General features: G+C 47.9%; 9 protein-coding genes across 9 annotated transcripts; 4 read left to right on the forward strand and 5 right to left on the reverse strand.

The window, feature by feature from the left end:
* Window positions 1-270: 270 nt before the first annotated feature.
* BDV27DRAFT_138531 (ubiquitin-specific protease UBP15) lies at window positions 271-4,851 on the reverse strand. The gene is made up of 10 exons (XM_032069261.1): window positions 4,601-4,851; window positions 4,361-4,481; window positions 4,046-4,190; window positions 3,826-3,983; window positions 3,586-3,775; window positions 3,427-3,535; window positions 1,286-3,370; window positions 918-1,232; window positions 735-864; window positions 271-676 (listed from the first exon to the last, which is right to left on the reverse strand). The coding sequence occupies exons 1-10, from the start codon at window positions 4,607-4,609 to the stop codon at window positions 567-569; spliced, it is 3,372 nt and encodes a 1,123-aa protein (XP_031920971.1). The 5' UTR covers window positions 4,610-4,851; the 3' UTR covers window positions 271-566.
* An 891-nt stretch (window positions 4,852-5,742) lies between these two features.
* On the forward strand, window positions 5,743-7,516 carry BDV27DRAFT_138534 (protein kinase PKP2). Its single transcript, XM_032069262.1, has 4 exons — window positions 5,743-6,035; window positions 6,096-6,215; window positions 6,281-6,563; window positions 6,625-7,516. The coding sequence occupies exons 1-4, from the start codon at window positions 5,899-5,901 to the stop codon at window positions 7,414-7,416; spliced, it is 1,332 nt and encodes a 443-aa protein (XP_031920972.1). The 5' UTR covers window positions 5,743-5,898; the 3' UTR covers window positions 7,417-7,516.
* Window positions 7,517-7,739: 223 nt separating this feature from the next.
* Window positions 7,740-8,808, forward strand: BDV27DRAFT_138537 (YqaE/Pmp3 family membrane protein). Its single transcript, XM_032069263.1, has 3 exons — window positions 7,740-8,081; window positions 8,238-8,313; window positions 8,442-8,808. Exons 1-3 carry the CDS (start codon window positions 8,033-8,035, stop codon window positions 8,590-8,592), a joined length of 276 nt encoding a protein of 91 aa, XP_031920973.1. The 5' UTR covers window positions 7,740-8,032; the 3' UTR covers window positions 8,593-8,808.
* On the reverse strand, window positions 8,790-9,905 carry BDV27DRAFT_138539 (signal peptidase complex subunit SPC3). Its single transcript, XM_032069264.1, has 3 exons — window positions 9,611-9,905; window positions 9,480-9,553; window positions 8,790-9,411 (listed from the first exon to the last, which is right to left on the reverse strand). Exons 1-3 carry the CDS (start codon window positions 9,754-9,756, stop codon window positions 8,894-8,896), a joined length of 738 nt encoding a protein of 245 aa, XP_031920974.1. The 5' UTR covers window positions 9,757-9,905; the 3' UTR covers window positions 8,790-8,893.
* A 130-nt stretch (window positions 9,906-10,035) lies between these two features.
* BDV27DRAFT_76979 (gamma-glutamylcyclotransferase family protein) lies at window positions 10,036-11,011 on the forward strand (the record flags this gene model as incomplete). Its single annotated transcript, XM_032077543.1, has 2 exons — window positions 10,036-10,279; window positions 10,458-11,011. The coding sequence occupies exons 1-2, from the start codon at window positions 10,252-10,254 to the stop codon at window positions 11,009-11,011; spliced, it is 582 nt and encodes a 193-aa protein (XP_031920975.1). The 5' UTR covers window positions 10,036-10,251.
* Window positions 11,012-11,126: 115 nt separating this feature from the next.
* Window positions 11,127-15,424, reverse strand: BDV27DRAFT_169922 (SUMO protease ULP2; the record flags this gene model as incomplete). The annotated part of the gene is made up of 6 exons (XM_032075161.1): window positions 11,127-13,207; window positions 13,258-13,323; window positions 13,375-13,773; window positions 13,835-15,084; window positions 15,141-15,210; window positions 15,285-15,424. 6 exons carry the CDS (start codon window positions 15,422-15,424, stop codon window positions 11,446-11,448), a joined length of 3,687 nt encoding a protein of 1,228 aa, XP_031920976.1. The 3' UTR covers window positions 11,127-11,445.
* Window positions 15,425-16,123: 699 nt separating this feature from the next.
* Window positions 16,124-17,998, reverse strand: BDV27DRAFT_138547 (eukaryotic translation initiation factor 4E). Its single transcript, XM_032069265.1, has 3 exons — window positions 17,642-17,998; window positions 16,764-17,513; window positions 16,124-16,687 (listed from the first exon to the last, which is right to left on the reverse strand). The coding sequence occupies exons 1-3, from the start codon at window positions 17,674-17,676 to the stop codon at window positions 16,426-16,428; spliced, it is 1,047 nt and encodes a 348-aa protein (XP_031920977.1). The 5' UTR covers window positions 17,677-17,998; the 3' UTR covers window positions 16,124-16,425.
* A 983-nt stretch (window positions 17,999-18,981) lies between these two features.
* On the reverse strand, window positions 18,982-21,551 carry BDV27DRAFT_150935 (putative protein kinase; the record flags this gene model as incomplete). Its single annotated transcript, XM_032071299.1, has 3 exons — window positions 18,982-19,189; window positions 19,250-21,118; window positions 21,223-21,551. 3 exons carry the CDS (start codon window positions 21,549-21,551, stop codon window positions 18,982-18,984), a joined length of 2,406 nt encoding a protein of 801 aa, XP_031920978.1.
* A 108-nt stretch (window positions 21,552-21,659) lies between these two features.
* Window positions 21,660-22,348, forward strand: BDV27DRAFT_150936 (uncharacterized protein; the record flags this gene model as incomplete). The annotated part of the gene is made up of 2 exons (XM_032071300.1): window positions 21,660-21,692; window positions 21,938-22,348. 2 exons carry the CDS (start codon window positions 21,660-21,662, stop codon window positions 22,346-22,348), a joined length of 444 nt encoding a protein of 147 aa, XP_031920979.1.
* Between the last annotated feature and the right edge of the window lie 2,497 nt (window positions 22,349-24,845).

A 24,845-nucleotide genomic window follows, 5' to 3' on the forward strand; every position in this document is an offset into this window, starting at 1 on the left:
TAGCTTCAAATTTATCGTTTAGATGAGAATTATCGTTTGGGTGAGGCAGACCAACACGCCGAATGGCGGGTGGGTCTGCTGACCTAAGAGACGGCTCTGGCAAATTACAATTCCGATCTAAGCCCCTAGTAGTTAGCTTCTTATCTCGTTAGTGACTTGCCAGTATCAAAAGAGTGGTCTGCAAGGTTGGAACATTAAAGTTATGTCCCCCCCCCTCTTTTTTTTTTTTTTTTTCAATTTTTGTTGTTTATTTTCAATTCATGACAGTAATCAAAATGAACAGTTCACATTGTCATGCATCAAATCAGTGTCCTCAAAGGAGCTCTTGAGAAAGAAAAAATATATGAACATGATAACATTGAGATCCACCCGTCTACAGAGACCAAATGGAAAAGACAAACGTAGAAGACAGATAAACAGAGTGTCCACAGGTTCATCTGATTTTATAAAGCTCTTCATAAACATGTTTGCGTCTGCAAGCATACCGCAATCCCATATGCATTTCCCGCTAATTGCAAGGTAATTGTGCACTAATCTCATACACTCACAAGCACAGAACTGCCCTTCTATCGGATGAAAAACGACTCACTTCTGTTCCAAAAGCTGCGGTTCTTATTTACATGGTCGAGACCAAGGAGGTCGTCGGAATCGCCGACAATGTCGGAAAGGATATCATCTAGATGGATGAGAATGTTAGCTTACATTTGTATAGCATGCATGATCTATAGACCCACCGTCTTCGAGATATCGCGGGTTCGAGTATAGAGAACGAGGAACCGCGGCAAACTTGATCTTTTCAAATTGTTTACCCTTGATGCCTGTCCGCTTGGAGAGTCTCTCCTTTGTTTCTTTGAAGACCTCACCCTACTGAACGTTAGTATGCAGCACAAATCTACCTCATGAAATGGTCCTCTAACCGATTTAAGAACGAACTTGAACGGCACGCCATGTGGCCTGTTCAAATCACGATCAAAGTTATAGGCGTTAATGGTGCGCTCGCCCTCTCCCATATTAATCTCTTCTTCGGGAATTCTCTCAGCATATAGTGTCACGAACTCGTTGATACCGGCAATTTTGGTATCTCCTGGAAAGTCTCTGTAAATCTTGCCGGCATGCGTCTCATAGATCCTAACTTCACGGATCGTATCTTCGTCAAGGTTTGCCTTCTTTTGTAAACCGCTGAGAAGATCTGAAATGGTGCCATCCCGGGGTACCAAGACTTCCACAATTTGCTGTTATAATGTTAGCATTGATTTACAATACGGCAAATATCTCTTTGAATTACCTCTTTCGTAATGCCTTCGGGAAGCCATGTCACTTTTAGGGAAGTTTTGGACTCGTAGTCGCTCAGGCTTGTCTCCAGAACCTCGTAATACAGTGCATCGGAGCGGTGCATGCTATATCCGTAACCGGCCATCGTTCCACTGAGAATTTGGTACAGAGTCTGGTTTGCTTGGTTGGGGTTGCGTTTGATAAATTGCTTCGGTTTCCCCGTGCTTGCCATGACAGGAGCGAAGCGCAAGTGCGTAGACTCGACATTCAAATGTTCACCTACTTTCTTAGAGAACTGGTCATAGGTCATCTTACGGCTCAGAGTCAAGGTAAACTCATCGCCTTCGCCAGCCTTTATCGGGGCGAAAGTAACGCTAATCCGATTCAAAAGGTAGTCATAGTACTGTCTCGCATCCTGATAGAGAGCAGTAGAGGGTAGGTCCGCTTCCTTGGTAGATTTCTGGAACGTAATGATATCGCCATCTTGGATCTCGGATTGTTGGAAAGTCTGCTTCGGCTTCATGACGTCGATCATATTGTGTTTGATTTCCTCATAAAGCATGAACTCTGTACCGGCAGGCCAATCCATCTTCTCAAGGATTGTTGGAGCAAGCTCAGCTACCTTCTGATTTTTGCGAACGTATACGGGGCCAACACCTGACAATGTCTGCGACGGGGCATCAAAATGTTTCAGGAAGACTAGCACCGAATTGCTGCTGTCTGGCCAAGAAACCGTTCCATCCGCGGAGGGCTGTCCGACCTCCATCCACACTCTGAATGGGTTCCCTTTAGTGCCAAATCTGCTGTAGGCCTCTTCCACTGTCATATCTGGATCCTTAATAACCTGATCTGGTCGAGTCGTCTTGTTCTGACGGTTTACCATAACCCAGAATCGAACTCGCTTGGCATCAATACCCTTTTCTTGTGCAAGTTGCTCAGCAAATTCGCCAACCTTCAAAGCCCTGAGTATCCGGTATTGCTTCGGAAGTGCCGGGTCTTCAGCCGGGAGATCAAGGCTCGTCAGATCAAATCCATGGTGAGACTTGAAAGACTCCTCATTCAGGACTCCAACATTGATGTACAAGTGGGCTTCCTCTCTTTCCTTCTTCCTGCGTGCCAACTCCGCGCGTTCTTCAACCAGACGCGTCTCAATATGAGATGGGATATCTTCTTTCATTATGGGAAGAAGGACATCGTTCAACCTCGACTTCCGGATGTAAACTAACATGTAGGCGTTCATGGAGCGCTTCGTCGACAGACCACGCGTGTAAGGTTGCTTGACGCCGGGCGCACCGTTGGCCAGCTCATATTCACCGCCATAATTTTCTTCAAGAACTTCCTTGTCAGTAGCTCGGGTAACCCTATCGTCGTCAAACCGATACCAGTATCCGTCCTTAGTAGGTTTTAGGAAAGCGTAATAATGACCTGCGTTCAGATCACCACTGTGTACCAGCACGCCATGTAACTGGTAGATCCACGGCTCTGATTTATCAGCATCATTAGAAAGGTAAGGCGTGGCATCAAATTCCATAGGAAATGCATGCCGATCATTGATTTTCATCATAGCATCGCGGTTGATGTCATATTCAAATCGTTTCAAGTGAAGATGCAAGACGGGCGGGAAACTTTCGAAGATAACACCCTTCTTCGCATCTTGCAAACCGTACGGTGGCCCAGCGTCGTACTTGTTCTCGCCCTCGAGCGTTTCCACTTGAATGTAATCCTTGAAGCTGTCGTCCAAAGTCTTGTTGTTCCTTACATTGAGTTGAATATCCCAGAAGTCTTCCACACGCGAGGATTCATAATCGACATTGATGCAGGAAATGTAAGTCTTCGTCTTTCCTACAAATAACTCCGGCAATGCCTTCTCCGCTGGCGTGCCCTTCATTCTCTCCTCGAGTCTCTCCATCAGCTTACGCGACAATTCCTGAACATCCTGTTGTTCAAAAATCTGTCTCGACTCCCAGCCAAACGAAGCAGTAAGCTCAGCTGTTGAAACAGGGTTTTCACTCGTTTGGAGATTATAGAACAACCTCTGCAATGTCCAAGCACTGTTATCCCGTGAGGCTTCCGCCTCGGTTGGAATTTGATATGTGGCCTACGAGAAAGTCAATTGATAAACACTCAATATGCGTAAAGTACTCGGTCACGTACCTTTCGGAATGCATTGGTGAAGTATAGCGACTGTAGAAGTGAGTTGAGGTAACAGGTAGCACCCTGGTTTTTTAATCCAACCATGCCAGTTTCTTTCTTCGAGTCATAGCTAAAAGGGATTAGTACAATTCTCGACAAAAGCTCTTCTGTATAACATACTTTTGGAAGCTGTGCCACAAGACACCCGTTGGATCCTTCACGACACGGACGTAAGCTGTAACCATAGCTTCATCATTTTGCACAAGAGATACTTCACGACCTTCCCATGGTACGTTGAACAGCCTTCGTAGTTCACAAAATCGGGTAAATCCCCAGTCTCCCTCATCCACGTTGAACCGATGAGTCGCGACTAATTAGGATCAGCAAGTAGCATATATCACACTTAGATGTCATGCGTACCATGAGAGATTTTGATGGATGGATCGTTCACGTTCCACAGGACAAGTCCGAACTGCACACAAGCGTACCAGTTTTCAGGTGGCTCATTTTCCCAAGCATGTTCCAAGTAAAACGATGCGTGCTCAACGTGGTTTCCATATGGGAAGAAGAGAATCCGCCTATGCGTCATTATTAAAATCATACGATTGAGCGGCAAATCGCAACCAGATTGTGCACCCACCATGGGAATCCTGCGCATTGGAATGTCGGGCCATGTTCCTTCTTCTTCAACTTGCGCCAGTCTTGAATATGCCATGTATGATACGCCTCATCTTCGGTTTCAAGTTCGGGGTCTTTAGGAAGGATTCGTGCCATCATCGCCGCATCTATACCGGAAGCTTGCGTTAGAAGACGTCCCAAACAGGCGAGGAAATGCTGTCATCAGATATTCTCGAATGGAACCTCTGACCCCGCGGCGGGGGTACGCATAACCTTTCATGGCCAACTTAAAGGGAGCAGATTCAATAGATAAATATCATATAGAACTAGTCCTTACAATCGTCTGCAGAAGGCTCCGGCTCCGGCTCCTCCGATCCGGACCGGGAGACAACAACATCGTCTGTCCTGTCATTGTGATACTGCTCATATTCGTCCACGAGCATTTCATTATCCGGGACCTAAGGAGGGGACCTCACAATCAGTTGGATATTTCTAGTATTGAAGTGAGGCGAAAGCATTTTCGTTGCTCTTCGGTGCAAAGGAAGGCGGCGATGAAGCGTGGAGGACAAAGACTTACGTTATCCATAGAGGGAAAAAATAGTGCGCCCACGCACTGAAATCTAGAGACGCACTCGTTTCGGTACTAGGTTCGAAATGTGGACAAATGTACAGAAAAGAGTGAAGGGGGCAAGAAAAGAAAATTAGAGAGTGAGGTCAAACTGACAGCGTGTAGGGACGCCGAGTGGTCAGAGACACAAGATGGTTCAGAAAGAGGTTCCAGTCCGAAGGAGTTGAAGCTAAGGTAGTGGCGGAGTGCGCAGAACCCAATAATAACGGCTATGCCTCGGCGGGACAATATTATTAAGATTCTTTCAGTTAACTAACTACTGCATGAACAGCGAAAACGAATTCGCAGGCTAAATCTTCGACATCCAACACTGAAAGTACTCATATGTACACAGTATGTACCTTTTGCAATCTATATTGAATGAATAATTACTGGAAAAATCTTCACATGATTTTTAACATTAAACGTAGAGCCTCAGGCAGCAGACAGGATGCCTGTTCAATTGAGTTGCTATTCTCATGCCCGCCTTTAATACCCATATTTTCTGGATATGGTATGGTAATTGCAGACAATGAGTGAATACCTTGAACAAACGATCGCCCACAATGATATCATCTCACTTCTGACTCGATTCTGCCATTTGATCGAGTTCGAACTAACCAAGAACTGGATGTGAAGAAGGTACCGTACGGCAAATTGAATAAAAACTGCATCATTCAATGTAGTCCAATTACCAATGTAGAGCGGAAATTTCCCCTTTCTCGTAAACATGAGCGGGAAAAAGCTCATTGTACTGTTTGTACAACGTTATTCGAGGTATAATATACATGTCACATTTATATAGATAGACGGGCAAGCTCCAGTTTAATTTCATATCAGGCATTTTTTACCAACCACCTATCCAACATGACCCAGACACCATAATAGTGTTCTAGAAAGATATCAATAGTAATTGAGTTCTACTAGAAAATTTCGAGTTAGATTCTGGATATTCATATCAGATGCCCAGACGGAAGACCGCGTGAACCTCCATGAGAGAGTTTAAGAAAGGGATGTCACATGCCAGGACTGAAAGCTCTCACCGCCTGCGGAAGGCTGTTTCGATTGCGCCCGCATCAAGTCATGAAATACAACCACCATATCATGCCACTGGTAAAGACACCACATTCCACAACCCGGTGAGCCATGTATGGAAAAGTTTATCCAGACCTGACTTTGGGTGAACTTTGCTGGTCGGAGACCATATCGTCGTGTCGCAGCTCTTACAATCCATGAGACGTCTTTGATCCAGTCCACAGTGAAGCAATATGCTGCGGAGTCATCCAGCTGGGCGCTGGCATGCCTTCCGACAAGCGTGTGCTCCAAAACTTCGCCCTTATTCGGGCCTCCATCAGCTTCAACCCCATAATCCACCACCATGGAGACCTGTCTCCGCTTTGGATGAGTATAGACTTCAGATACATATATTCTAAGTACCACATGCAGCTGACGCGATTTCTTCTAGGTGGGTCGAACGCGACATCCGGCCTATAAGTTTACGGCAATTGACCTTTTTTGGGCGGACTTTGACAGAATCTCGACTTATTAGTTCGGCTAACTATGTGCGAACGGAGCTTCCGACTAGGTTAGTGCGCTTTTCATGGTTACTTGCGCACCCTTCTAACAGGTTTGGTGTCGTTCGGCTTATAGGCTTGCCCATCGCCTTCGAGATATTCAAAGGCTGCCGTACGTTGTTGTAGCTAATCCTCATCTTTCTCTCGTATATGAGCTCTACTATAAAGCCTTTGAACGATTTCGAACGATCCCGGAGATTAAGACACTCGATGACAACGATAAGTTTTGTGATATCCTACGAAAGACTCTGAAGGAACACCTTGTGGTGATTCCGAGATTGGCAATGGGTGTTTTGGAGTGCCGTGCTCTGCTACCGGCGGACGTGCTGGATCAGTTTATGAACACTTTGCTTCGCGCGGTATGCTAGTTTCCGGTAGTTGTGCGGCATGTCTCCGAAGTGGCTAACTGTTGCCCAATAGAGAATCTCCCGCCGAGTCATAGCGGAGCAACACCTGGCGCTAACGGAAACTTTCAACTCCCCGTGGCACTTTCCTGGCTCCCAAGATCGCACGGATGTTAATGCGGACTACGTTGGGGAAGTCTTCCTGAAGTGCAACGCAAAGGAGGTTATTGAGCGCTGTGGCAAACTTGCGCAAGATATGATGCGACAGGCATCAGGGACCGATAAAATCCCGGGAATATCCGTGCAGGGGCACCTAGATGCTACGTTTCCCTACATGCTAAGCCACTTGGAATATATAATTGGGGAGCTGCTACGAAACTCAATTCAGGCTGTCAGTGAAAAATATAATGGCTTGCCTGAGAAGCCACCGCCCATTGAAGTACTCGTATGTGAAGCACCACAGCATGTTATCATGCGGATTTCTGACCAGGGAGGAGGCATACCTCGCGAGGTTCTACCGTACCTGTGGTCCTTCAACAAAGGTCCTCATAGTAAAGCACGGCTTCAAAATCTGGAGCAGGTTCCGGCAATGGCAGCCACGATGCAGGAGCTGACAGTGCCGAAGGAACGGAAACGGGCCGACAAGGAAACATTCCGAGAGAGCTCGCTTGACACACTTACCTCACGGCCGCCAAACCTCCGCCTAGGCATGGGACTTCCTATGAGCCGGGTGTATGCGGAATATTGGGCAGGCAGCCTTGAATTGCACAGCTTGGAAGGATATGGCGTGGATGCATTCCTGCAGATATCCAAGCTTGGCAACAAGAACGAGCAAGTCACCACGAGGGCATCGATTGATGCAGTGTGATGAAGTACATGGCTTTTTTTGGACATTTTTTTTTCTGTTATATACATGATACGTATACCTATAACCATAGCTATAAAATAGAGAAATATTAAAAAGACTAGACAACTTGTTAGCCAAGGACTTAAAATTAGCCACAGACCCACTTCCCCAGGTTTCGCGCCGTAACCAATCCTGAATAGGAAACGTAGGGAATCCATCCGGCTCCTACCGGGAATGACGTCATCCTGAATGTACATCTGCGCCGTTTCCCAATCAAAAGAAATTGCAGCGCCGTAAGGAGAAAAAGAGGTTGCCTAGGGACGTGTTAGTAAGAAGAATGCAAACAAAAATCCAGAAACTCAGCCCTATCCGTTTGCTCTCTTCCAAAAGAGGATCCTGCCCTGGTGTGACGTGACGTTGATCTTCCCACCCATTGCCATAATACATAAGTATATAATCAACATGAAGCGCCTCAATTCCCCCCAAGACGACAACGTCCCAATCTACATATTCGGTCTCCTCTTCACCGTTCTCATTCTCAGTTTCCTCGGCACGTATCTTGACACCAGCAAATCACGGCTCGTGAAGTCAACATCCGAAACTCAGTAACGATCAGACGCCATTTGGGTCAATCAAAATGGCTGGAACCTGTTCGATGCTTTGCCTGATCCTCATCACACTCTTCGGTAAGTTTGTCCGTCTAGACAATTCCCATTTACCCCTGTCCAATGGCCTCAGGCCCTTGTTCGTATTCGTTTCCGTGTACATATCTAGCGCACTCCAATTTCAAGTTTTCAACAGCAGAAATAGTAATGAACCCTTTACTGACGTGGTGCTACTAGTTCCTCCGCTTGGCGTTTTCCTCATCTCTGGCTGCAGCGCTGATTTCTTCATTAATATTCTGCTGACGATTCTTGGGTACGTTGCCCAGTTAATCCAACCCTTGGTCCGGATGACTAGCATGATTATCTCACTATTTATACACACGTGCTCACTCGAAAAATACTTTCCAATTCTATTCCAATAACAAAACTAACGCAGAATAGGTATCTCCCTGGCCATATACACGCCTTCTATCTTGAATACGTATATTACCGTCAACGCGATGGGGCTACAGGACGCGCACCTGGTGTATACTCCGAGCGAATCCAGCGTGGTGGTCACCATGAAACAACCTATGGCACCATCCATAATTAGTCAGTTAAAGCTGCAGTTACGACTTACGAGGGATGCGGTATACTTGTTTTATTAAGCCCATACCTGATAACTCCGGTCTAATCATTCGTTCGTTATTGTTTGCGTAAAAAGCAGGCCCACTTTTCGGTTATATACCTATGATTGCGAGTGCTATTCCTACAATTGTACTTTGTCTTCTATTATTCGCAGTCTAAATTGCAATCCACCATTTAGTCCGCGAACCATGTCTTACACGTAGTAACCATTGAAACCAAAACATATGGATGATTGACTGGATCAACTAATACACAAGAAGAACAACCTAGACCTCCGCCTTCTTTGCCTGACCCTGGCCTTCCGCCGCCTTAGCAGTTGCCTTCGTCTTCAACGCCGGGAACTCAAATGGCTTGCTCCTCCCAGCATCACCACTAGTCCTCGGCACGGCTCCAGACCCAGGGCTCCACCACAGAGCTCCAACCCAAGGCTGCACGTTCCACCCAACAGAAAGCGTCACATTACTCCGCTCCGCCATCTTCCCCGTGATATCCGAGATTTGATACTTAGCCCGCTGGTTCCTCAGACGGAGAACACCAGGCGCAGCCTTATCCTTCTTAGTCGACTTCTTGGCGCTGGTGGTCCGTTTCGAAGAAGACTTGGACGGGAAGAAGCGCTCACGAAGAGTGTTGAAGGAGTACGGCGATTCCGGGGCCGAGATGATGGTATCCCAGATGATGGACTCAGATTGGGGGAGGAGGGTGGATTCCTTGTCGGAGGAGGAGTAGGAGGCGTAGACGTAGACGAAAAGTTGTTTTGTGTTCCAGTTGAAGAGGGAGGAGAGATCTAGATCGGGGTTAGTTAGTTGCTTGCTTAAGTAGAGATTTTGACTGATAGGGTCCAAAAGTACGTACCGGCGTCCAGATCGAAGCGCATTTGTGCGTATTCTTCTTTCTTGTTTGAATAGTAATGTGGGCGTCCTTTGATTCTGCGTGAACCTTGTTAGTAGATCTGCATAGACATAGGCACAGAGAATGGCACGTACACTTTGACATCCTTCAACGATACCGCTGCTTTCGCCTCATCGGTTGGATATAACAGGACAGACAACGCGGCAAAACCGGCGACGAACAAGGCCACGGTTGTAAAAAAGCCGAAGACGGCCTGCGCTCGGTTTAGAGCCGAGTGCATGATGGGCGATTTCTTTGTATCTTTGATGCAATTGACGGTACTATGACTGGAGATATGGGTTGACAGATTAATGCAGCAAGCCAAATAACCTCTGATGTTTTATGAAGTAAAAAGGAGGCGAACTCCCTGTGGAATAGCGTTGCGACAAGGGAGTTACGAGATGATGTTTGTTGAAGCCACATGGACCTTTTCGCGCAGGCGGTGAGTGGAGCACGAGGCTTATCGATAAGGGCCGTTTTGCTATCCATGGAGAAGGTAGTAGATATATAAAGAGTAACTAGCTATCATAGCTACCTTGGTTTTCCATTCTTTCTTTCCGCATATATTGTGACCTTTTAGCCTTAGGTCTCTGAGGGTTGAGCCGTCTGGGCAACAAGAAGCTCCTAATCCACGATCTTTACTTTGTTCCTCTCTGAACTATTCAGTACAACCCCACAGCACAACTAGATCGCGATATCAGACAGCTCCGGTGAAGTTACGCCCAAAGCAGTCACAATGGGGGACCACGTCCTCTTCTTCTACGGTAAGCCCTCTCAACTGATCCGATAAATATATCTCACATGTCACTCTCAACCATGCACTCCTCATACAGGTACACCATACCTAGTCCCCAAGTCTCCAACACTTTAAACCCCCAATCTACCCCACCAAACCATCCTAGCACGCAAGCAAACAAACCCAAGCTAACAACGTCCCAAAAGGAACCTTAATGGCGCCACAAATTCTCCACCGGGTAATCCACGGCTCACCGGACCCAGAGCCCTGGCAAAAAGCCCTCCTCACATTCAGACCAGCCATTCTGCACGGGTACCGACGGCATCGGGTGCGGGGAGCCGACTACCCAGGTATCGTGCCGGTCAAGCCAGCAAATACAGAGCCCGACGCGGATTCGAATGCTAACGGCATGGCAGCCGTGCTTGGGACCGTTGTTTCGGGATTGACGGACGGTGACATCCATCGATTAGATATCTTTGAGGGGACGGAGTATGAGAAGGGTAAGGTGAAGGTTAGGATTTTGCGGGAGTCGCTGGGTGGCAAGGATGGGGAGCTGGATGGGAAGGATACGGATAGACATTTGATGGATGTTCTGGATGCTGCAGGGGCGGAGTTTGCGGATGAAGGTGAGGAGGTAAAGGCTGTTACTTATGTTTATGTTGCTGGGGAAAGTAAGCTGGAGGATGGAGAGTGGGATTTCGAAGCGTTCAAGCGGGATAAAATGGCGTGGTGGGTTGGGGCAGATGAGAGTGAGTGGTAATCTCTTTAGATATTGAAAGATTTCCATAGAAGGCCAAATGTATTTTGTTCTTTAGATGGCCCAAATCAGCATAATCTCTCCCATCGAAAGCAGGTCTATAACATTTATGTACAATCTTTAAGCGCGCCAACAGCTGAAAACATCAAACATGCATGTGTCGATAGTGTGGGCGTCGCCGAGAAGTTCCATGAACGTAAATCCATATGTCCATAAGCAATACGTGGTATCTCGCGCACCCAGAGTAAGTTCTCCTGCTCATATGCCCGAACGCCTAATCGAGTGCCAGCTCCTATGGGGTTATCAGAAAAGAAAAAAAAAAGAAAGAAAAAAAAATATGATAAAATAAGAAAAAAAGACAGGTAAAAAAAGAGAGGAAGAGAAAAGGTTTCGTTCGACGCATTTGAACCATAGTAAAAGCTTGGTTTAACCGAATTTTATTTGGGTTTCTGCCTGGCAGAGCGCTGATTTTTTATGTTGCCTTGATAAGACGGTGGTATAATCTGCACTTCGACTGTGTGAAACTTCGCTGGCTGTCCAGCTTTTTTTGTTTCTTTATTTTCGACCGGACGTACTTCGTGATCCACCGGCTTCATTGCTGCTAGATTGCTTGGAGACCCGTCTTTCTCCTTGGGTATCTTCGCTGAATGAAAGCTAACTTCCTCAACTTCCTCAACTTCCTCCTGACTGTCAGGGACCTGGACCTCGATACCTGTGTCGTCAATTTTGTTTGATATATTTGGTGCGGTGATTTCCACACCTGGGCTCTTAAGACTGGGCGCTCTTGGATGTACACCATCCTTCTCCGTTTTGAGAGCTGGGTCACTGTTGGAAGCTGCAGGACTCGAATGGTTCGAGTCTGGTCTCCATTTATTAGGTGATAGTTTTTGCGGATTTATTTCAGAATTTGAGGAGCCCTTGACTTGCGGTTCCTGCAAGCCACTGCATTCTTCGTTTTGGGCGGATGTCGATGCAGAAGACCCCAGAAGGTAAGATATCGGATATCTATCGGCTAGGGTTCCCTTTCCACTTCCCTTTTTAGAGTCTAATTGCGCCTGCTCATCATAAAGATCGTCTAGAAAGTCACGTAGTCGACGTCGAAGAAGACCGGACCTTAGAAGCGGCCAATCGTCTTGCGTCTTCATTTCTCTCCTGAGAAGCTTCCTGATAAACAAGTCTGGATTCTGAACAAACTTCTCTATGTATGCTAGAAGGTATAGACCGCAGTCTGAATAGTTAGACTGCAGAGGGATCGCTCGAGCCCTCATGCCTCTGACTAGGCTTCTATCGATTTCAATGCCGCGTTTAGATTTGGCCTCTTCGTAAAGGTAATCGCGGAGATTACTGATGGTAGGCGAGCGAGACAGATCTAACGAGTCAAAAGTAATTATAGTTGCTTGACGCATATCAAACTTAGCACCTCCAGGCTTTCCGCCGGACTTTGGCTTCTTCGAGCTCTTATGGGGAGACGCTGCTAGCCCAGAAGTCGCCCCCAGGCTAGCCTTTTGGGTGGATTCTAGTTTAGCTGCAGGGCTAGAGAACTTGGCAGGAGAAAAGGCAAGGTTCTCTTCTTGCTCCGGCCACTCTGTAGGGGCCAAGTCTGGTACACAGTCCTTGGGTTCTTCTTTGTCTGACAAACTCATTGACTCAAATGACTGCCGGGCTGCTTCGTCTTTTGCAGGTTCCAAATTTTGACTGTTATTGACTTTCATTTCTTTATCCGCAGGTAGTTCCCCAATAGTTTCAGGCGTTTCGGGGATTCTGCGGCCTTCACCCTCTGGTGCAGCCGAACTGTCTTTATTATTTTCCGAGGGTTGCCGGTCCTCCGTGCTTTTGTCGGCAATACCAGGTAAATTTGGCAGGTTGCAAATGATAGCGACGTACCAGTGAGCGTTTTCATTGATAGGGACCACGATGTAATCGAATCCGAAAATGTCAACGGCGCGAGTCCACTTTTGGACACCTTCATAATTGATATTTCTTCTGCCCTTAACGTTTGTCAGGGTTGCGAAGAAGTACGAGTTGAAGAAATAGACTCTCTTCGCTACCTCCTTGTTAGTCCGCTCTAAGTGATCCTCGAGAAAACGCATGTAGAAGCCTATGAGATTATCATTCAAGAACTCGTTGTCACGAAGCCGTTCACGATCTTGCGCATCGACCTCAGCCTTTTTCTTGCCAAAGCGGGGATACACAAGCGGTCTAACATTTGATTAATACAGGGACGTACAGAGAAATGGAAGGGGGCATACTTGTGCCACTTTTTATCTGTCTCTTCAGCCTTTGGCTGAGAGCCATCATCCTCTGCCCCGTCATCACTGCGGCTCAGGTTAGTTGGAGGACCTTGTTCATAGCAAGGGGCCACTCACCAAACGACTGTTGTTGTTGTTGCTGGTGCCCGACGCGACATTGACCGTGTTGCTCGATTAGAGAATGATGATCCCGGAGAAAGTTTCTTCACAGGAACTTTGTCCGCTTCGTGTAGATTTGAGGGTAGTTCTCGTGTGCTTTCGGCGTTTAAGGTTCCCGGAGATCTTGTTGCTGAGGATTTGAAACATTCCACCGAAGCGGTATCCGAAGGTTGTATTTGTCCGGCAGTATTCTCATTATTGTCCTGCAAAGAGTCCGACAATTTCACCCTCTTAGCGATTTCCGGCGCCCTGTATAATATTGGCTTTTGCTTGTCTTCACTAAGGCGCTTGGTTTCATTCGCTTTCTTTTCCGCCAGATCTTCGGCCCGTTTGATGAATGAATCTTCTAACCAATCGCTGTGATAGTATAAGCTTCTATACAAGGAGTCAAGAACGTGTGATGGCAAATAAGACATACTCGCGCCTGTACTGCAGCCGAACATGTTGCCCGTGCAGCAATCTTTGTAACAGAGTACACAAAGTTTCCTGCTCCTCAGACGTGGAGAATTCCATGTCCATCTCGTTATCAAGCCCCCCCTTTCTGGAAAACTGTAGCCGAACTCTCCGACTAGGCGACTTTCCTTGTACGACCTTGTCAAGTCTCCCAAGAGAAGTTCTTTGACCGTTCCAAGGAAACGCTATACTAGTCTCTGTAGACTCTGTAGACTCTGTAGTCTCCACAGCTATTTCAAATGCTTCCCTTGACCGGTGTTCATACAACCCAAATCGAACGAAGGTGGCATAGAAGCATTTAACGGCTATTTTGACTGGTGTGGCGGGGGCCTTCCTCCGCTTGTCGGATTTCCGATGGTTTTGAGAGGAGCTCGTAAATACCGTAGGCTGTATATCAGATGGAGACGCTAGCCGACCGACTACACCTGGATGTTCTTTGACTTCAGACATAGCAATGGTGGTCTCCTTTTCACGGCTTCTATTCAGTGTGTTGGGTGCTGGCTGAACGGTTGCGCCTCCTTGAAGTTCATCAGGGCTGTCCCTCGAATTGTCTGGATGATTCTGATCCATCCCAACGGAAGGACTATAGAAATCCGGTCCCTCTTGAGGTTCCTTCGAGGGCCGCAAATGTGTCTCAACACTCTCGATGGCTTCATGCTTTCCCGCTCGATCTGGCCACGCCAATTTGGTTGATTCCGGTACCACTTTCGACACCATCGCACGCCTTTCTCTGGCTGCGTCTTCAGTAAATCGCTCTTCATAATATCCATCCGAGGATAGTTGAGAGTAATTTATAGAGCCTCGCTTGGGAGTTCGAGGGGGTTTAATGCCCCTCTCCACGTCACGATACTCGTCAACCCTATTGCGTTTAGAACTCGGATCCCAGAGCTTCGTTCTTTCTGAATGTTGACTGAGTGAAGGTGACAACCGTGTCGAGTGTCCAGCAAGATATGAGTTATCCGGGTGAATTTGCTCCATGATATCATCGTCGGGAATGCTTATGACCCCTCCGGAAGTGTCCTGGCTCTCTCGGCGCCGACGTTTCGACGGCCGCCCCTGATCGTCGTGTTCGGCATCATTTTCTGGATGGGTGACGATACCTCTAGCACTGCTTTGGTTGCTGCTGCTCCGATCTGCTCTCCCTCGCGCACGAACTGGTCCGCTTTCTCGAGCACGCCGTGAAAGTGTATTGCAAGGTTTGAACGGTTGAATATTCTATGGCCATATAGTTAGGAGAAAGACAAACAATAGCTCGGATTCCGATCGCATACCACTTTACTCTTGCGACCATACTTTTGCCCCACACTTCCAGGTACAATCTTTACCGCGGCAGGATCGGACCTGGAAAAGTAACCACCTGTAAGCCCCGCGTGCACTAGGCCACTAGAATTCGAGTTGATAATCGCAAGACGTACCGTATGGTATTACCAGGCAATAATCTCTCTTCGTCGTTTTGAGTAGGTAGGCGTTTCTGGCTCCGTGTCGATATATCCTCTCCAAGTCTACCACCCAATGTATCAGCATATTCGGAATCGCTTTTGCGCTGCGAGGTCATATTTACAGACGACGCATCCCTACAGCCGGTCGAGGAATGGTCTGGCGTAGTTGTAAACGTACAGATTCAGAACGTTGGAGTCTTTCGGCATAGCTATGGGTTGATTGAATCTAAAAAAAGCAAAGAAATTTAGCCCGTGCATAAGTATAGTCCCACCCCCGACGGAGTTCGATATGAATGTCCGAAGATGACTATGTAGATCACTCGTACTACGGAAATATATATAGAAAAGGCCACATACATCTGAGGAGTGAATAGGTGTGTCAACAGAAAACCCTACAAGGAGAGTTTCAGTTCTCTCACCGGACGTCTGTGTCCGTCGCACTTGGTCGGAGGTCGCATCAAATGGGAGATGGTTGACTGTGGTTGGTCGAGGTTTTGTGGGTTCGCTGGGGTTCCAGTTGGACAAGAATTCTGAAATCCTCCCAAACATATATTCACACCAGAGATCATTGCATCACTAGAACAGTTCAGCAGATATTCTCCTCCTGTGCGCACAAAGGGGAAACGTGATTAAAAAGAAAGAAAGCATCATGACGGAAGAAAAAAGGCGGTGGGAACTCTTTCTGCCCACTTTCTGTTCATGCGGGAATTTAATTTGCAGCCGTCAATGATGTAGAGTTTAGAAAAGTGACCAATAACTGTAACAAGGCAACGACAAACACTACAAACGGTTCGAGTCTCAGATTCCAGATCCTTAGGTATACTACTCTTACACTGTACACTTCACTCTGAGATCCAAAGGACTAAAACTTGAAATAGATACATTTCAGTCCGAATGTAAATCACCTGGCAATGATTGCGACGTACCAGGCGCCCCCTAAAAAAGTTCCCTTGAACTTGCATAGCATCCGGCGTAAAAAAGAACAATGACGGGAAATGAAATCAAGCCCAAGTCAAAACAGACGCAGTATTCGCCCCAATGCCCCGATCCCAGATCGTCCCAATTATTTTTTGTTTTCTTTACTATACAGGACCATAAACAGGCTCAGATAATCATGTCACGACGCCGCACCCTTTCCTTTATCCCCCGTAGAGTCATCATTAGCCGTAACTCTTCGTCGTTCTGCACCTAGATTGTGATGTTGGTTGTTGTTATTGTTGTGGTGATGATGGTGGTGGTGATGGTGGTGGCTGTTGTTTCCGGCGGCCTTTTCCTGACGAGCTTGATCAATGGCAGAGCGTTGAGCAATGCTGTCATCATGGCTCTTCCAGACAATGTTGGTGTCGATTGGGAAGCTCAGCAGACGCTTGATCGTTTCCCTGTGCTACGTTAGAAAATAGAACGACGAGGTTTCAAGACGAGCCCCGAAGCAGAAAGTCCAACAATAAAGCTTACCTGATCTTAATATTGCGCCCACCGTCAATCCTGGTCCACACACTCAACACATCTTCGCCACTCCGTACACTGAGGACAGCACCGCAAACTTCATCACCGGCCTCCGCGAACTGGTCACCAACCATAGCTAAGAGAAGATCCTCCCAGTACCGATCAGCAACACCCTTCTTCAATCTTACCACCCACTTCCCACCCTTCTTGTTGGCATCATCTTCCCATACGGGCCGAATACCCTTCTTAAAGATATGATAATCGGAAACAGTGGGTAGAAGAGAGGGACGCTTCAAGTGCGAATATATCGACCAGAAACTCTCGACGGAGGATATAGATGCAAGGGGGACGGTTGACTTTTCGTAATCGGAGTATTTAGGCGTGGGTGGACGGTACCAAATGACCCAGGTGGACTTCAGAGGGTGTTCTTTGATGGTAGAACTAGCGGCCTTCATCTTCGCGCCCTCCGCCGAGTCATGTTCCGTTAAAATGTCTCGTTTCTCGAGGGGCGTCTTGAGGTCGGAGCCGCCGGGAGTTTTGGGGGCACCGAAAGATGCAAAGGCGCCGGATCCCAGGCCGAATGCAGAGGAGGCGTTCGTCGACGGGGAGGACACACCGCCCGAGAGAGGAGATAGAGCGTTGAAGGGATTCGATCGACCGTGGGAGCTATCAGGACCAAAACGCTTTGTGCGGGGAATTTCGACTCGGGCACCGTCTTTACCCTCTGTTCCCGTCATAGACAGAGACAACTTAGAGGAGCTGGGGCGAGGTGGAACGGTCAGCGATGACCCGTCAAAGATTACCAATGTAGAAAACGAGAAAAGAACGAAGAACGTTTAGGGAAATTAAAAAAAAAAGTAAAACAAAAATAAAAGACCGATACATACTTGGATCGGCGAGTCCAAAGATTTGCGTTATCCATGATAGCTACCTAATGAGACGGCTCAGAAAACGAGCGGTCATCAGGCAATAAAACGGAGAAATTGGCGGCTTAACTGCGTAGGGTAAAAACCGAATGATACCGTATACCTGGAAAGCGCTAAAATGTTCAATAGAGACGAAAGGTAGATGGTGGCAATTCAAGAAAAAGAAGCGACAGAATAATAGCGACTAATATACTAATTAAAACAAGATGTTGAGCAAGAACAACGGAAGCTAAAGAAAGGGAGTAAAAATCGTGATCGTGATCGTGAACGTTAAGCAGAGGTGGGGGGGAAGAATGCGGATTGCAAGATTGAACTGGAAGAACTCAAGTCACTGTCCGCTCAATTGGAAGAAATGGATAATTATTGCCCTTCGCGTTTCGTCCATTTCTTCGAGCTCCGCTCTCGTCCAATCACCGTCGGGCCCCGCTCTCTGCCGCTCGCACCGTAGTTTTTCCTTCTTTTTTCCCTTTAAATTCCCTTCTTCCTTCCCTTTCTTTCCTTCTTCTTTACCATAAACCCAAGACCACCAACTCAAATCATCGCTAGCTGCAACGTTTTTTTTACTCCACTGCACTGGCGACTCCGATGAGTGTGTCGAGAACAACTATTCAAACCCGCTTCTAAAACCATCATCACGAGGGCTTCTCGGCTTCCATGATGCGGTGATGACCTGTATGACGGGACATACCTTTTTGATAATTAGAAAATGTCTTCTTTTATACCTTCCATATAAAAGCACAGTGGCAATCCAGCATTGCTATCGCTAGGTGATATAGTTGGTAGCCATCACACAACTGGTGCGTTTATTTCTTTCCTGCCAATCGTCGGCCGTCGTGCTCTTGAAACACTAGTTCATGAGGAAAAAATCATTCTCTGGTAAGCCGAGGTGCTCAACCGCTTTTCTACACTGCCTTTTTGGCTAAGCTGGTCGAGTGTGAGGTTTAAAAGGCAAAGTCTGATCTGTTGCACTTGGTTTCAATGGCACATGCCCTAGCCGTTCTGATATGCTTTGGTCATTGAATACTGACCAGCAAACAGTAGACTGAATGTATGACTCTTGTTTGGGTTCCTAATTTGTAGAGCATCAACAGATGACTGAAGATCTAAAAACCAGTGCATCTCGAATGGGAGAAATTCTATACATTCTCTACACTATAATAGCTCCTGTGGTAATAGCAAAAGCATTGGATATCTGGTGTCAGAACGCGTGACTATAATCCTTATCGTGGAAATTTCTTGAACGTGAAGTCCCCACACAAATCTTGCATCCCAGTGATGCGACGCATGTAGGCGTTTTTGACTTATTGTTCCGTGGGCTGCGCTGAAGATTGCGAGTCCTCAGCGTCTTGCTTGGCACGTTTCGTTTCTCTCTCGCTGGGGGGAGCTGAAGTACCAGCTTTCCGTTTCTCTTTGTCTTTTTGATACTCAGCGCGGCGAGCTTCCCTATCCTTCTCTTTGCGAAGGGCTTTGGATTCAAATTCATGCCAATCACCCTCAATGTTCTCCAGCCTAGTAATCTGTTAGATAGCACACCAAAAAAAAATAATAATATAACACCAGGACACTTACTCAATGGCTTGTTGAGGCCTAGGCTCCTCCGACGTAAAGTACGGGTGTGCAAGTATCTCTTCAGCAGTTGGCCGCGCAGTCGGGTCGTAACGGAATATTTGAGAAACCAAGTCCAGAGCTGCTGGGGTTAGGATTTGCCCATACACCTCCTCGAAGACCCTTCTCTTGCGCTCAATCGGCCGCATCAACTCAAACCAAGGCATCTCAACAATGTCCTGCCAGTCTGCTCGTGTCGGGGTTCCAAGGCAATTGTAGAGCTTCTCCATTTGGCTAATCTCGCCCCCCTCGCCAGGGAAAACGGCTTTCTTTGTGAACATCTCGACGTACACGCAAGCCGCACTCCAAACATCAACTGCCGGTCCGTACCTAGTTTCACCCAGAAGCAGTTCCGGCGGTCGGTACCATATAGTGATAACGCGATTTGTGTAATCAAGTTGTCGACTCTTTGAAAAGAATCTGGCCAAACCGAAGTCGGCGAATTTTAGTTGCCCACGGTTGCTGATAAGAATATTGGCGGCCTTGATGTCGCGATGCAGCACTCCACGATGGTGAAGGTAGCTCAATCCTTCGAACATCTGCTTTGCCAGGTCCTTTTTATGGGCTGCAGTAAGTGTGAAAGTCGGATGATTGATGAGGCCAGTAAGGTCATGGGAGAGATACTCAAACACCATAAAGCACTCATTCCTCTCTACCATGACTTCCAGCAAGCTCACAACATTGTCGTTGCGGAGATGTTGCAGCAACTTGATCTCGCGCACAGCCGTGACAGGAAACCCATCTTTTTCGCCCTCCATTCGTATCTTCTTCAATGCCACCTTCCTCTGGGTATACACGTGGATTGCCTTAAAGACCTTTCCATACGTGCCAGCTCCAATGACAGATTCATTTCCAGGTTTACGATAATAAACAGAGTCCGATTTAGCGAATTCTTCAGGGAGGGTGGGACGTGGTTTCGGTCGTGTCAGAATTTTAGGTTGTTTTTTGGGTTCCTGAGAGCGATCCCGGCGGCGTTCAGGACGGAAATCCTGTCGTCGGTCACCTCTTCTCCTATCATGGCGATGATCAAAGCGATGATCATCCCTCCTACCGTCGCGCCTATCCCTAGGATCACGGAACCCCCGGGGGTCCCGGAAATCGCGCCGGTCATTCCGCCCCCTGTCGCGATCCCTTTCACGATGTCGGTCTCTTTCTCTCTCGCGGTCGCGATCACGACGATCGAAGCGTGGTTCAGGCTTGAATTTGGGGGGCGGACCACCCGCCATCCTATTACGAGGAGGTTCGGCAACCCGGGGAGGTGGTTCTCGGGCTAGCATCCTTTGTGCTAGATCGGGAACGGGTTTCGGAGCAGGGGCTGGGGTTGTCTTCGCCTTGAAAGCAAAACTGATTTTGCCTCCCTTATTTGGGGTCGCCGAGGTATTAGGCTGTCCTATATTCGTAGGTAGCATTTTTTGGGCATCGTCGATCTCTGTCTCTGGCTTTCCCTCGCCTATCGGGCGATCCTGGCCACCAGGCCTGAAAGCGACATCACCCTGATCAGGACCCATAGGTGTCTGATTTTCTGAAGCTGTTGGAGGCGGAGGGGTTTGGGACGTGTGCCCATGTGATGTATGTGGGCTATGAGGCCCTCGATTCCGTGATCCGGGACCACTCCATTGAAAACTAGTAAAATTTCCCCGGCCACGCGGGGAGGGTGCATTGCCGTAATGTTGGGAGCCTGAAGCAGAGAATCTACGGCCGCCTCCCTGGTTTTGATAGTTTCCGCGATAGCCGGAATTGCCCCCACGAGGACCTGTGGGAATGTGGTTCGCAGACGGATGAAATTGGCTTTGGCCTTGATAAAACTGGCTTTGTGGACCAGTGGGTGGCTGTCTATACGGAGGAGAACGACTAGATATTGCGCCCGGGTCAGCATTATTGGAAGAGTTTCTCCGTTAAGGCAGGGAGAAGAAGAAAAAAGAAGAAGAAACACCTACCCAGGGTGCGGAGGCTGCTGCCCAATCCAACTGCCCCGTCCACCAGAATACGGAGAGGTAGATTGTGGGGAACCGTGGTAGGAATTAGACGAGGTCACGTATTGCGGTGACGTGGAATATTGTCTCGTATCGAGATGCGGACGGGGATTTGAGCTCTTGGTGTCCCGTGCATCAGATGCCCGCATCCCATGCATCGAAACAGACTCACGTGGGGCATCCCCATCTACCAAAGCACTAGTAGTATCAAGATCAAAGCTTGAAATCGGCCGAGGTGGGGACGGGGATCTGAGAGGGTTATCTGCAGACTGGATTGGTCTAGTCGAATGCATAGTTACAGATTCCCGCCGGGAGGCAATAGATAACCTTGAACCCACGGACCCTGCTGAATGGCGAGATACAGATCGGTGGCGCGGCTCGCGTCCAATATCGTCTTCAGGATGGGGGCTGTGCAACCGACGACGAGGGTGGTTGTAAGATTTCGCACCACGAATGGGAGATTTTGAGTGTCTTGGGCGGGAAGAATTCCGTCGACCACCTTCGTCCTTCCGGCGGTCTCTACCTCGTCGCGGTGACCTTCTGCCTGATCTACCGCGAGCTGGGAAACGTCCTCGGCCCCGTTTATGTGGAAAACCTCGCTCAGAGTCGTCACCCGGCTTACTATACGGGTGGCGAGGAGGTTCTTGAGTAGAATGACGGGGATACAGCCCAGGTGAAGGACTTCGTGTTCTTTTGCGTTTTGATGGAGGGGGTGCAGAGGGAGATTGATCTCTGCGGTAGTCCCGCTCGGTCGGCCTGTCAATCTCTAGAGTATGGTGCGAATCTAGGTCGGGATGCTCAGTCGGTTTGGGCGATGAGTGCCGACCGAAGTTCTGGCTCGGTTGGTAGTCTGACGGGGGGGGACCAGGGGAGACACGAGCCGACGCAGTACCAGGGGAAAATTCACGGTGCGAACGGTGTTCTTCGTTATCCGCTTGCGCGAAAGAACGCGGTGGCGGCGACCGTCCTGGATGATCGGGTCTGCCCCCTTTGGGTCGGCGACGACGTTGTCGTTCACGGTATCTCTCCCTCCCCCTGTCGCGGTGCGATCCTCGAGATCTGTGCCTTTCCCGATCTCGTTGGTCTGTAGTGTTGCTGGACGCTCTCCACTGGTCACTCAGCACCGGACTCCTACGGGACCCAGCCATGTAAACTTCTTCAACTGCATCTGGTTTAAATAAATGAAGGTAGGGAGGCAGTCGGAATCAGATGGTCTGGCCCACTGAAAGATAGAACGATTCGCATATAGATAATAAGCGCAGGAGATTCCGGTGGAGCCTATCGTTCGTCTAGTCTGCCGGGCGTGTGTCGGCCGCGTTCACTGAATGCTTTCCTATCGGGGGATTGGGTGGTGCGGAAGCCTGGTTTTTCCGGGGTGGAAAGAGAAGAGCCCTGTAGTCTGAGAAGGAACAGAACGTCAAACCTCAAGAACTTTCGAAAATTAAAAACGTTTAGTAGATAAGAGGGGTTGGCTGCTTTTCCTTTTTTCTTCTTTTCTCTAACGGGGAAGACGCACCTCGCTGTTTGGGTGTGGGCTTGGTTTCTTTTCACTTCTCCTTTTCTTCTCTTTCCTCTTTTTTATTGAGTGCATACGAATAAATCAAGGTTGTGGTGACGGCAATCTACTTTCTTGACGGGCATATTTTAAGTGGTGGTCCTGGCGGGAGGGAAATCAGGTGGGCGACTGACGGGCGGCTCGTCAATCCAGCCCCAAAGGTCATTCCCATGCTGGCTCCTCATTCTCCGGTTCTTTCGCCTGCAATGCGGGTTTACTACGATAGTGGCCAACGGTCGCGCAACTGATAACAGGAAAGAGCTGAAGTCATCAGAAATGCTCGGATGCCTTCAGCCCGAGGCAAAGTAAAAAGCACAGAATAGCCACTGACACAGTCCGGGCTTCCCTCAGAGGGTTGTGGTCTTGGTTTCACGACTAATGTCGATGTGTCGATCAAAGGAAGCTATTCTTTGCCCTCAGGATCTCACTCGAATGATCCTGTTCTTCCCTTTTCCCAATTCTTCTTCTTCCTCCTTTCGAGAAGTCTGTATATGTTAGTCTTCATTGACGTATGAGTCCTTGGCTTGATTCCTCTCTGGTCATCTCTCCCACCCCCCGATTCTCCGAGCTTCTCGCCTTCGTAAGGTTGTCTCCAACCGTGGATAGAAGTGAATATCTTTTCACTTCGTAAAACACAGACCTATCTACGCGGTGCAATGAGTCAACAATGAAACAAGGACAGATAGGCAGGTAAATCTGCCACCGCAAGATTGCGCCATCGTTGGCTTCAGAATTCACCAGGTGGCATCCTGATATTGTTAGTATGCAGTGGTGGGAGAGATTGCTGGATGCCATGCAAGACATCTAACAGTCCCTCACCGCGTCACGCATTTAGGTCAGACAGGTGAAAAACAAAGAGATACAACAGATCCCCAACAACAATGCGTAGCACGTAGACGCTGAAAGGGCACTGTAGCACTTTCTCTCAGTGCTTCGGTCAACAAAGATATAATTCTGTCTCGCCCAAAAGAAAAATAACGACGATGTCATCTGTGTGTTTACTTGAAAATAATCACAAATATGAGGCACTTTCAGTCATGCTCCACTTCAATGGACAGCAGCAAGGCTTGTTGTAAGACGACAACACTTGTAAGATCTACCAATATGGCAAGGTACGCCTCGTCGAACTGAGGAGCAGCCAAGCATTATTTGTGGGCCATTCACATCCATCCACGATCTAGAGCGTTTTAGAATCAAGAACCCGTGGGGATGCATACCTGATAGAACCTCGTAAGGCACTTCGCAGAGCTTGCGAAAAGACCGGAAAGGTCCCGACGCTTGTTTCCCTGAATAACAGGTTCCCCAGAGCGCCGGTTAGTACTTGCATCAAAAGAGACGAGAAGGGAAACAAGCAAAGGTATATTGTAGAAGAAACTATCTTTATAAAGTCTCTTGCCCTTGAATATGTCTAGCTTTCTTGCCTAATCGAGACGGTGCGAAGTGCTGGCTCATGACGTGTTAATGGGCGGTGGGGATGCGGAATTAGTGAGTAGGTCGGGACCAACCCAACGAACTGGGAATCGCGGTATCGAGCAACCCTGGTAGGGTCCAGACATCCCTAGGCAAGCCATACGATCCTATCCGGTCGATTGCGAAGCCAGATAGAATACCACAGCTAAGTGTGGGGGCCCAGAGCATGCAAGTGCATGGCATACGATGTTTAGGCGAATTTGGTGGGAGGTCGAGGTTACTGTAGGCTTGGACTTGGAGTACTGAGTGTGATCCACGTGATCCCGCGGGCCGGAGGAATCCACGTATATTATGCCTCAGGCATCAAAGTGTTGCGGATGATCTAGTATGGATGTACCATCACTCATACAGCTCTGTTGTATTTGCAAAGCTTAACTTGGCTCAAAATATTATCCCTCATTTTTCTAACTAATAAAGCTCGCAACCTTGTAAACACAATCTTATTGAAAAAAGAAGTACTGTTTATTGTGACTGTAAGTGCTATAGATCTCTTTGAGCTTCAGGTAACTTGAGTTAGGGCTGATCATAGATAGACTGTTCTATTAAAATCTATTTTATCCAT

The sequence above is a fragment of the Aspergillus caelatus genome (genome assembly GCF_009193585.1).
Source record: "Aspergillus caelatus strain CBS 763.97 unplaced genomic scaffold BDV27scaffold_387, whole genome shotgun sequence".
Taxonomy (NCBI): Eukaryota; Fungi; Ascomycota; class Eurotiomycetes; order Eurotiales; family Aspergillaceae; genus Aspergillus; species Aspergillus caelatus.